The sequence below is a fragment of the Emys orbicularis genome, chromosome 4, assembly GCF_028017835.1.
Source record: "Emys orbicularis isolate rEmyOrb1 chromosome 4, rEmyOrb1.hap1, whole genome shotgun sequence".
Taxonomy (NCBI): Eukaryota; Metazoa; Chordata; order Testudines; family Emydidae; genus Emys; species Emys orbicularis.
In genome coordinates this window covers 51,101,661-51,113,879 of record NC_088686.1, presented here as the reverse complement: position 1 = coordinate 51,113,879, position 12,219 = coordinate 51,101,661, and the positions used below count along the sequence as shown (strand labels likewise).

General features: G+C 42.7%; 1 protein-coding gene across 1 annotated transcript in view; it reads right to left on the bottom strand.

Moving 5' to 3' along the window:
- Positions 1–12,219, bottom strand: part of HECTD1 (HECT domain E3 ubiquitin protein ligase 1) — a 94,458-nt gene that overhangs the window by 39,345 nt on the left and 42,894 nt on the right. The window contains exons 13-18 of the mRNA XM_065402935.1: positions 7,400–7,663; positions 7,218–7,294; positions 4,255–4,389; positions 3,915–4,061; positions 3,400–3,494; positions 1,732–1,837 (exon numbers count right to left, since the gene is read on the bottom strand). Of these exons, the coding sequence (XP_065259007.1) occupies positions 1,732–1,837; positions 3,400–3,494; positions 3,915–4,061; positions 4,255–4,389; positions 7,218–7,294; positions 7,400–7,663 (824 nt within the window). The remainder of the gene's footprint in view (positions 1–1,731; positions 1,838–3,399; positions 3,495–3,914; positions 4,062–4,254; positions 4,390–7,217; positions 7,295–7,399; positions 7,664–12,219) is intronic.

The window sequence follows — 12,219 nt, the reverse complement described above, 5'->3', positions numbered from 1 at the left end:
ATCCTCTTTGAACGATGCCTACAATAAACTTGACAACAATTAGGCAACCGGTATGTTGATACCACTGCCTACCATGCTGATCAGCCACTGTTTCCTCGTACTCCCCCATGTGTGTTCTTCTGTTGTTTCTTGTCTTACATTATAAACTCTTTGGGACAGGTACTATCTTATTGCTCTGTGTTTATGCAGCACCCAGCAACATTACAAATAACTACAGAAATATTACAAATGATCTTATTGTACATTATTGCACAGGTTGGTTGTTTCAGTGCAAGCAAAGTACCGTATATACTCATTCATAAGCCGAATTTTTTTTAGTAACAAAGGGATGCACCAGAGAAGGAGGTCAGCTTATGAACGGGTATAGAGAGGGAGAGGTGGGACACAGCCCCTCCCCCCAACAGAGGGAGCAAGGAGAGGCAGCACAGCCAGAAGGGAAGAGGCGGGGCCAGAGTCTCTCCGCTTCTGGCCATGCTGCTCTCCCCCCAGCCTCCGAAGCAGCTGCAGCTCCAGGGCTGGCAGGCTGTGGCCACGCCGCCCGGCCCTGCCCCCCAAAGCAGGCTGTGGCTGCACCACCCGGCCCGCCGGAGCACGCTGTGACCGTGCCGCCCGGCCCAGCCCGCTGGAACATGCTGCGGCCGCGCTGCCCGGTCTGGCCTGCCGGAGCAGGCTGCAGCCGTGCTGCCCAGACTGCCGGAGCAGCTCCAGCCAGGCCAGAGACATCCTCCCCTGGCCCTCCCCAGATAAGGTGGGAAGGGATGAGATGGGGAGAGAGGGGGGGTCCCGGGCTAGGGGGGGGTCCTTTGGGGGGGTGGTCACAGGGGTTACTCCCCTGACCCCCAGCTTCTCCCCCCCAAAAAAATTTCCCCAGCAGTTGCTGTCCCGGCCCGTCAGGGTAAGCAGCTGGCGCACTGGGACACTTTTTTACTTAGGTTTACCTCTGTGCCTGCGGACGCTCAAGGTAAACAAACCATTTCGGCCCACCAACGGCTTATCCTGATGGCCCGAGAGCCAAAGTTTGCTGAACCCTGAATTATAGGGTCGGCTTATGAATGGATCATAAAAAATTTCCATTTTTATGTATCCACGTTGGGGGGGGGGGGGGGGGGGAAGGTGTCGGCTTATAAACGAACCGGCTTATGATCGAGTATGTACGGTAAGACAGCTCCAGCTCTGAAGATTTTACATTGTCAATAACTATGGTACAGATGACCAACAGAACAGCTGAAGTAGTAGTCCTTTATTACAGAGTCCCCCAGCACCAAGAACTAGTAATAATGAAAAAAATCACAGTAGATAAACTAGGATGTTTCCCTATGCTGTTCTTTTCTTAGGGCTTGTCTACATACAAAAGTATGTACAGTACAACCGGCTAGAGTGGATGCAGTTATATCAAGGTAAAGTGGTCGTACCGGTACAGCTTATTCCCATACAGGATGGGGAATATCACTGGACACAAGGAACAGTTGACAAATCCCCTCTTTTTTCAGTCAGAATTTACCTGTACTCTCACTTTCTATAAGAAAAGTAAATGAAACTGCTGAAAAACCTGACCAGTACAGCAAGTAGCAGAACATTAAAGAATGTGGTCAGATCTTTTTTAAGGTTAAAAAAAATTCTCTAATTCTTTACAACTTGACAGGAATACACCTCATGTAGCTTGACTGAGATTTTTTCCTAGAATTAATATGAAACTCAACATTATACATTACTATAGCAATACACTGTTACCTGCAAATTATATGTAGATCCTGGTGTATCATACAAGTAGAGAGGTAGACGTTCAATAGATTCTAACACTGCTATCAATTTCCGAATTAATGCAACTGCTGGACGACTGTGAAGGGAAGCAGTTAGACATTACAAAAATTACCTCACACTGAAAATTCAAGATAATGTTTTTGAATAAATCTCAGGGGATAGCAATGTTTTGTTTTAAAGTTTGGAAGAAAGGTGAAATCAGACAGTTTAAGACGATAACTTGACAAACGTATGGCACTCCCATATTTGAAATAATTAAACATTTTGGTAATTAAAAATATCTTTAACAAACATTTAAAGATACAGGTCCAATGGTCTTTCTTCCTTTCTTAGGTACCCTATCTTCTATAGCTGAAGGGATGTTTGGCGACCCTTTAACAGTGGAAGTTGCTTTCAGCCTACAACTCAACAGTCTTCCCATGTTTTCCAACTCCTTGTTTTTCTCTGGCCCCCCTACTTCCTCCTTCCTTCAGCTACTCAAAACTGTTAGGCCTTCTTAATTTCCTTAGGGTATATCTACACAGCAAAGAAAAACCCCTGGCTGGCTCATGCTAACTGACTTGGGCTTGCATGGCTGTTTCATTGCTGTGTAGATTTCAGAGCTCAGGCTGGAGCCCTGTAGAATGGGAGGGTTCCAGCCCAAGCCCAGAAGTCTACACAGCAAGAAAACAGCCCCACAGTCTGAGCCCGAGTCAGCTAGCAAGGACCAGCCATGAGTTTTTCTTTGCTGTGTAGACATACCCTTAACTTGAGGCTTGCTTCAGTACAAACTTCCTGATGACACACTGTACCAGGGGACTTAGATATTGATGCAGCACAAGCATCACAGAAAAAATGAAAAATGCAATTTTTTAAAGTTATGGGTTTCTTACTTTTGCTGTGTAACCATTATCAGAATCAAATATGAACTGATGGCTGCAGGCAAGATACGTTATCAATTGAATCATGTCAGGTACTCTTTACGCATTTTGGCAATTAATGTCCAACCAGACTAAGCACCAGCTGGAAGGGTACTAGGATAATGAAGTACTGGAACTAAAAAGGAAAGGCCATGGAAAAAAGGAGGAATACAGGAAACAGTGGGACAGGAGAATAGTGAAGCTCTGGGCTATAAAACAGATCTGATATGGGGAGAAACCAGATACCATCAAACTGTACCACAGAGCCACAAAAAATGACAAATCAAGAAAATAAATGAGAAATTAAGAATGTACATATTTTCAAATAACTATGTATAGAAGGCACCACACATTAATGACAACATATTTATTTTGTGAATACCCTCTGGAAATTAATTTTCTCTAATGGCTATTTAAGTAAAACAGCACTCGAACATTTTTATGTCAGTCACCAATTCCACAACTGTTAAACAGTCTACTATGCCACTGTACAATGAAAATGGCCACATATGACTGATTAATGTGAAGCTACTTTATGCCCTTATGAATTAGCATAAATAGAGCAAACTGGTCAGTCAATTAGTACTTTAATGGCAGATGCTGTCACTTAAGACTAGTTTTCCATTTCACCACTGGAAGACCAAAACTAAAATGAAAAACCCCAGGGCAAATATAACTGTTTAGGTCTTATTTTGTGTTACTGCTTCACAAAGGAATGCAAATTATTTTGTGTTTTTACCTTTCATCATCTTCATTTTCACTGAATGCTGTTTTGAACACATTTATTCTCTCTACTAGTTGGCTACAATCTTGCTTCACATCTAAATCCACATTCTAACAAAAAAAGAAAAAGAAAAATATTATTAAAAATATGTAAAATAGTGCAAAGTAATAAATATATTGCTTCTTTACACTGAAAATGAACTTGTTCACACTTACTAACTGCTACCAGTACAAAAATAAAGGAAAATTAAGCAAATCTGAAAAACTTGATTTTATCTTTTGGTTACACACAAACTACTGCTTTTATGTTTTATATATACATACATACATATATATATATAAAAATAAAACAACATAACATAATATATATATTTTCTTCAGCTGGTTTAAGTCTGCATAGCTCCATTTAAGTCAATGAGAAGCTACACTTATTTACACCAGGGGAGGATCTATCCCTTTATTTTAAATTGTTCCATTTTTCAAGTAAATTGTACTCTTTTCTCAACACCTCCAACTTTTCAGTAAACTTACATTATTTAAAACAGTAAGAAGTGCCTGCACTAAGCCACTACTGCACATTTCATATGGTGAGATAGTGTTTTCATCCTTCAACAGCACAATTAAGTTTTCTAAAGCAGTCTTCATTAAATCTCTCCAAGTATTTTCTCCCTCAATGCACTGGAGACAAAGAGAAGCGTAAGATGAGACAAGTTAGTATAATGTAACTGAAGAATTATTCCAAGTACTACTACATATGCAGTTTTTGACAAAATATGCAAAAATTGTAAACATGAACATTTCATGTCTAAACTTATTGCAACTTTTCCTTGTTTCATGACAGATACATTAAGATATGAAAGCCTGTACTTACCTGTCTGTTTGTATGAAGTTCCCAAGAAGATTCTAACTGGGTTGCTATGTTCCTCAATGTTACAACTACTCCTCGAGGCATGCTTTCAACAGCTTTAAAATGATCATCATATAAATCTCTTGCCATAGTTCGTACCTGCCAAAAATTATTCTAAGGATCAGGATTAAAATATTCTTTTTATATTTTAGTATGCACACTTAGCCTCCTGAGGTGTATGGATATCTCATAAGTAACAGCATATGAAACTGAGATAGGACGGTAATTTTGGTCTTGCCTAAACTTCCTTTCTAAAAATTTTAACTGGACTGCTACTGTTCGTCTCCAGTTTAAGTGGCTCTTCTCCATAACTGTTGCTCAGCAATTCATATCTAGCACAATCTTCCCCTCTCTATAGCCCATTTTCTCTCCCCAGTCAAAGCTTCCATACTCTCCAACACAAATGAGATTCCTAGAGATACTCTGGCATAACAATCAAGTAAAGCACACCACCACAACAGATGGCACTGCCAGAATGACAATCTTTGTAGAAAGTGAATTTATAATGCCAGGAGAGGGGCAGGAGCCCCTACTCTCCCCATAAGATACCTTGATGGCAGGGGGGGAGAACAGTGGCAGGCTAGACAAAAAAATCCCTTCTACACATGGCACCATAGCCTGTTCCACAGATGCTCCTCGTAGAAGGTGATGTTGTCACCACTGAGGTGCTCCACTTCTGTCAGGAGATGCTCCATAAGGAGATGAAGACAGAAAAAGGAGTGATGGATAGTGAAGCATACAGAATAGCTACAGAGCAGGTGGCAAGATTTTTCTGAGTTTGGCAAACAAATTATATGGTTCAACATCCACAACAGATTATCTTGATGTTTACAGAGGGTACAAATATAAAAACAACTGTAGTTTAATATTTTATTATCATCTTTATTCAGAACCGGAGGAGGAGGAGATAACAGGTTTGGGAGCAACTGTGACGACTGTACTATAAATTTTCTTTAGCAAAATACCAGAATATACATGTGAGATTACTAGATCTTTCTTCAAGTTTCTAGTTTCTTCAAAATTCTAGCATCTGGGTTTTCTTTGCTAAAGATGTCCATGACAACAGTATTTAGATGAGTGGGAAGTAATATAAACTGATCACACAACCAGAAAACTAGAGTAAGGGTAATCACACTGCCTTGGCAAACTGCATATTTGTACATTGAAAACCTTAGTGCATGTTGCTAAATCTCAAGCACACGTGCCATGCTTATGAACAAGCTTAATTTGTAACTGCAGGCACCATACACAAAGATTACAGAACCTATATGAATTGCTTATGTCTAAACTCATATTCTAGACATGTTAATCTCTTCATAGTGAAGGTTAAAACTAACTTTCTATTATAAACCCACTTTTTCCTAACACTCCATCCCACTTCACCAATACTAAACCAACTCCCCAAAAAATTTCCTATCTGATCTTACATGAAGGAAGACGTTTTTCTAAAAAGCCTGAGGCCAATAGGAGAAGGCATTCATTAAGTGAATATTCAGGAAATTAGGTATTTTGCTTTTCTGAGTTTTTCTAATATTTTTTGCCTCATAATAATGACCTGTGTTCTGTGCAGCAATTACTTGGTACAGACTCTGGATTTCTGGAACACTTCCTCCCTTCCTACTCCAAGACCTCTTCCTTTCACTGCTCCTCATCCAACCGGAACAATAGAATAGTATTTATGTTTATTTTTATATTAAATTCAATTTTACATTTCCTCCAGATTTAAATTTTCCATGTGATACATATTTTTGTATTTACAATGTGTAACTGCATTACAAAAATTGTTGTGGAAAAGCTGGAGGCTTTGAGGTTCAGAAGGAAGATTGGACTTTTGGGACCCAGAATGTGGTTTCAGTTTCGGTTTTCATGCCCAGCTGAAGTTTTTGGTACTTGGGAAGGGATGCATGTCTTATTTCTCCCCTCATTTTGAGGAGGGAAAGAAGTGACTTGCCATTTTGGAGCAGGAATTTTAATTGAGTTGATTTATATTTCTTGTTCTCACCACTGCCACCCTTCCCAGTAACTGTCCTAGGGCACCCCATCCCAATATTTGTCACTTCATCTAGCCCTGAGTTACCACCAAATTGAGGTGTAGGTAGACAGAAGACACTTTTCCTCAGGGCTATCGTTGCATGCTATCTATAGACTCAGGCAGATAACACTGCATCACCATAGATACCAAGCATATTTGGTTCATGTTCTGCAAGCTTCAGTCACAACCATATGAGTTAGAGACTTGTTTTAAGAAGGAGAAAGTTTAGTTTCTGGAGCACAATTAAGAATAAAATGTAAATATATAGCCATTTGCACAATCACATAACTGTATAATATCTGTAAAACAAAGTGCCAAAAATTCAGGTTTGTTTGATTTGCTGACCTTGCCTAAAACTGGCATTTTGGCAATTTTCAGAGAAGTCTGAGATGGGAAAAATTAGTTCTTCTCTGACTAAACTTGTTCCCAATCAAATCAATGACAATACTTCCATTTATTTAAATGGGAGCAGGAACAGGCAGGTTCAAAAAGTAATTTTTGTAGGAAACAAGTACACAGGTCTTATAACTTTCTCCGTTTGTGTCACTTTGCATAGGTGTGAACAGGGAGAGGTGCCATCTTCGTCTACAGCAGTTAATGAATGTACACAAAGCAGGGAGTAATATTTTAGAGGATGAGAAGACCAGGCTTGTCAGAAACAGTGGATGAGAGCCATAAAATTACTGTAGATTGAGAGAAATTACATTTTTTTTTTAAACCAACATGGCTCAATTTCTCTCAAATCTTAAAAAAAATTGCTCAGTTCAATAAATACTAATTTGGTTGTTAAAAACCTCAGTTATAGCAATGCATCTCTTCATAACCTAAGAAAAATTAAGAATATAGCAGCCCACAAATTTGATTAGAAGTACAAAAACCAAACACATTCACAAACCTTTTGCTTTGTTTTCTCTAACTTGGATTTCAGTTTTCTACCTCTTTTGCCAGTCCAGCCAGTCACAAACTCTGATCCTGCAAACCAATTTTAAAATTCTTAAAATTTCACAATACTTAAAACATACACACACACACACTTCCCTGCCCATATCTGTTTATTACACATACCTACATACTTACCCAAAGAGGTTTCAGCAGTAAATGAATGTTTAGTTCCTCTATTGGACTCAAAAACAAAGCCTGGTAGATCTTCTTTTAATATTGTAGCTTGCTGACCATCTGAATTGTGGATAGCAATTTCTCCTTCCTTCAAACAGGTGAGTGACCAATTTCCCACAGTAAGTTTAGTGGGCCCAGGTGCTGATAAAATTGGCTGACTTGTGGTGGATGGCTTTACTTGGCTTCGAGCTCTTTGTAACTTCTCTAAGAATTCACTTCTACTTTCTATTGGGGAAAAAAAAAAACACACACACAATTTTCCAATGCTTGACTTTAAACATAATATATTTCAAGCACAAGTTGGTTTTTTCAGGAAAAAAGTTTGACTTTACATATACTCAGTGCAATATAATGTTTGTTAGGAAGTGTAACACAGAGTGAAGTTAAACAAATCCATGTTAAACTTTAATTTAATCTTGTAAAAATCTAATAAGTAATTTACCTCATTACTGTTACTATGAAGTTCTCTAGGAGCCCAAACAAGAGTAATAGGAGCCCAAATCAACCCTCCAACAGAAAAACACACTAAAATGGAAACAGCATTTGCAACTTGGAAGTTCAAAAGGGGGTTGGTAAAGAGACTGCAATAAGAAGCAACAGTTACTCAATATTAACACAAGGGGGCTGCTGCAGATTCAGGAGACCATGCCAAGGAGATGCCACTACTCCCAATCTGCTGACTACTTTTTAGGTCCTTTGCTCCACATAGAGGGGAACATCTTACTCTGTCAGTTTATTTATGTTATAATATTTTTCTCAACATAGGGAAACTAAACCTATAACAACTATAGACAGGTTTTTCCATCTTCTAAATGATCATTTCATTTTGACCAATATTAATAGTTTAAATAATACACTGAAAGCAGTCTTATGGCATCATTCAAGGGACTGACAAAATCAATTATGTATATGAGATAATATTTTAATAGAGGAGGAACAGAACAGTATCCAGTATATCTGAGAAGAGTTTAGGGTAGTCTCAACCTAGGCTTCCTAACAATTATCTCATATAGCTGTCATTATATGTTGTTTTCTATAAAGGTGTGAAGTTAAGCAATATTAAACCCCTGTGTGAATGCTCTCATTCCGAAGTAGAATGGCCTTAGTTCACACTTAAAGAATTGTCTACATGAACATTTAGTTTGTAGGCAACTTGGATATAAACATACTTCACACTAACCTGCCGCACACAAGTGTTCGTGTGGACCCTGCTGATACACACTAACCGTTCCTTTGTGTGCTTGGACCTACATACACGAGATAGATCAGGGGTCTCAAACACGCGGCCCGCGGGGTTCTTTTGTGCGGCCCGCCAAGCTCCCCATGCCCGTGTGCCCCCCTGCCTACCCCGCACCGCTCCCTGAAGTGGCTGGAACTATGTCCCTGCAGCCCCTGGGGGGGTGGGGGGGCGGGGGGAGTAGAAGGCTCTGTGCTCTCACTTCCAGGCACTGCCCCCCGCAGCTCCCATTGGCCGGGAACGGGGAACCGCAGCCAATGGGAGCTTTGGGGGAGGTACCTGGAGGAGCAAGAGCAGCACATGGTGCCATTTCCCTCCCCCCCCCGGACTTCGGCTGCTTCCTGGAGCAGAGCAGAGCAGAGCGGAGCGGAGCGGGGCCAGGGCAGGCAGGGAGCCTGCCCTGGCCACGGTGCTGCCACCCCAGAGCCCCTCTAGGTAAGCGGCGCCGGGCCGGAGCCCCCTGCCACATCCCACACCCTCCTGCACCCCAACTCCCTGCCCTGAGCCCCCATCACACCCTGCACCCCAACCCCCTATCCGGAGCCCATGGCCACATCCCACACCCTCCTGCACCCCAACTCCCTGCCCTGAGCCCCCTGCCACACCCTGCACCCCAACCCCCTGCTGCACTCCTCACCCCTCCTGAACCCCACACCCCAATTCCCTGCCCTGAGCCCCCTGCCATACCCTGCACACCTCTTGCACCTCAACTCCCTGCCCTGAGCCCCCATCACACCCCGCACCCCTCCTGCACCCCCTGGGGGCAGGGAGGGGGCAGAGTTGGGGTGAGGACTTCGGGGAAGGGGTTGGAATGGGGGCAGGGAAGGGGCGGGGCCTCATGGAAGGGGTGGAGTGGGGGCAGGGCGGGGCCGGGGGCAGCAAGGGGTGGGTGTCAGTGATGCAGCCCTCGGGCCAATGCACTAGTCCTCATGCGGCCCTCGTGGTCATTTGAGTTTGAGACCCCTGCTTTAGACCAAGTTTCCCATGCCTTCCTGTTTCCCTTTTTGAAGAGAAAACTATACTGATGTGGGAGCAAAGGGAGAGACATGTAAAGTAGATTTGTTTGGGGAGTGCTTTCTAGGTTGCTAGATGCACTTTCCATCCTTCAGTGTGCTTTCTTCCTCCTGCAGCCCATTATATCAATGTGACTAGGGTTATATGGAGTTTAATAAACCTGTTTCTAGGTTATAACTTATATGGAAACCACTTTTAATAACTATTTTTGTTAAACCCATCTATAAAATAGTATAGTGAAATCCACCAATCCTTGCCAAAATGAAAAGATTAAAAGAAATTTTTAACTTCTTAGCTCAACTGGTAATGGTAGTTATGAAAATGCCCTAGAAGATAATTAACTTTCTGAAATCCTTATAGCTCCCAGATTCCAGGTCTGATTTGTTTCAAATGTGTCAGGAAAAAAAGGAGGGATTAGCATAGCTACAGCATTGTAGCTGGGCTGCTGTAGTGCCTGTAGTGCAAATTTACGGCTTCTCTATATGGGGACCCAGAAATATGATATTAAATCAGGGAAATTTCCTGGTTTAAGATTGTATCTGTGAAACTTCAGTGAGATTGTATTTGTTTTGGTGAAGTCGGGGTGAGGGCAGATAAAAATCAGGCTTGTAATATAAGGTTAATTTCAACCTTATCTAGTGAAGCATGTTAAAATAGGCCTAGTAATATTTGCAGAAGGGCCGGCTCCAGGCACCAGCCCACCAAGCTTGTGCGGCAAAAAAGCCAGAGCCGGCCCTGATTTGCAGTCAAATATTTCGGCCTGGTCTACATTTAAAACGTAGGTTGACATAGCTATTGTTCTCAAGGGTGTGAAAAATCCATACCCTCTGTGCACCATAGCTATATCAACCTAAGCCCCAGTGTGCTGCTCTAGTTTTAGTTGCAGATGTAGGGCTTCTCTACATGGGGACCCTGAGGAACGTTATGCTGAATTAACTAAAGATGTGAAGATAAAGCACATTAACCATTAAAAATTGCCATTTTACTGTTGTATAGTACAAAACAAATTTATATGCATAAAATGATTTAAGCATGCAGTCTTTAGAGGTGTAAAAATATTTTCTTTACTGCCTGGCATTATTGGAATCTTTTTTGTCATTTTACCTGCATTGTTACAATTAAGTAAATTAAATTAGTGAAACATTTCTAAATTTATCTAGTTAAACCATAATTAAACATTTACCATATAGTACACCATATTGACAAGTGTTGTGATAATATGCACGTAGGTATATGTAAGATTGCCCTGACTCGCTTTAAATTTCAAAATTCAAATTTAAATTATTGCTATTTTTGCACTGAAGTTTTGATTTGTCTTCTAAAAATTCAAACCAGCCAATATTAAATAAATGTGAAGAGCGGTAAAGAAGGACTTTTCTAAGATGTCCACTGTATACTTATACACTCTGTACAGAGTTTGTATCTTTGTATTGTTCACACTACTCAATTCTATTGCTCAACAGCAATCCTCTGTAATTCAACATCTTTTCACCCACTCACAAAATAATATAATAATAAAAATAATAAATTACATAAGGTGCATCCTGGGGTTAATCAACATTGAATTATAACTTCACATTGTGTATTGCAATTCTGGATAGAAAATAGAAACCAAGGATGCTATTCTCTTGATCACTTTGGAGAGTTATCTTACTAGATCAACCTCACAGAACCAAATTAGGGCTTTTCTACACAGGAACATCCAGGAAAGTTAAGCCAAATTAACTAAAGGTGTGAAGTTAAAGCATATTAAACCCCTGTTTAATATGGCTCCGGACAGGGGGTTGGGGTGCAGGAGGGGTGCAGGGTGTGATGGGAGCTCAGGGCAGGAAGTTGAGGTGCAGGTGGTGTGCAGGGTACGGCAGGGAGCTCAGGGCAGGGAATTGGGGTGTGGGGTGCAGGAGGGATGAGGAGTGCAGTAGGGGTTTGGGGTGCAGGGTGTGGCAGGAGGCTCAGGGCAGGGAGTTGGGGTGTAGGAGGGTGTGGGATGTGGCAGGGGGCTCCGGACAGGGGGTTGGGGTGCAGGAGGGGTGCAGGGTGTGATGGGGGCTCAGGGGAGGGAGTTGAGGTGCAGGCGGTGTGCAGGGTACGGCAGGGGGCTCAGGGCAGGGAATTGGGGTGTGGGGTGCAGGAGGGGTGAGGGGTGCGGCAGAGGGTCGGGGTGCAGGGTGCGGCAGGGGGCTCAGGGCAGGGAGTTGGGGTGCAGGAGGGGTGAGGGTGCAGCAGGGGGTTGGGGTGCAGGGTGTGGCAGGGGACTCAGGGCAGGGAGTTGGGGTGCGGGAGGGTGTGGGATGTGGCATGGGGCTTCAGACAAGGGGTTGGGGTGCGGGCTCCGGCCCGGCGCCGCTTACCTAGAGTGGCTGCGGGGTGGCAGCACCGCGCACCATGGCCAGGGCAGGCTCCCTGCCTGCCTGCCCTGGCCCGGCCCGGCCCCGCTCCGCTCCAGGAAGCAGCCGGAGTCCTGGGGGGGGGGGGGGGGCGGAATGGCACCATGTGCTGCTCTTGCTCCTCCAGGTACCTCCCCCAAAGC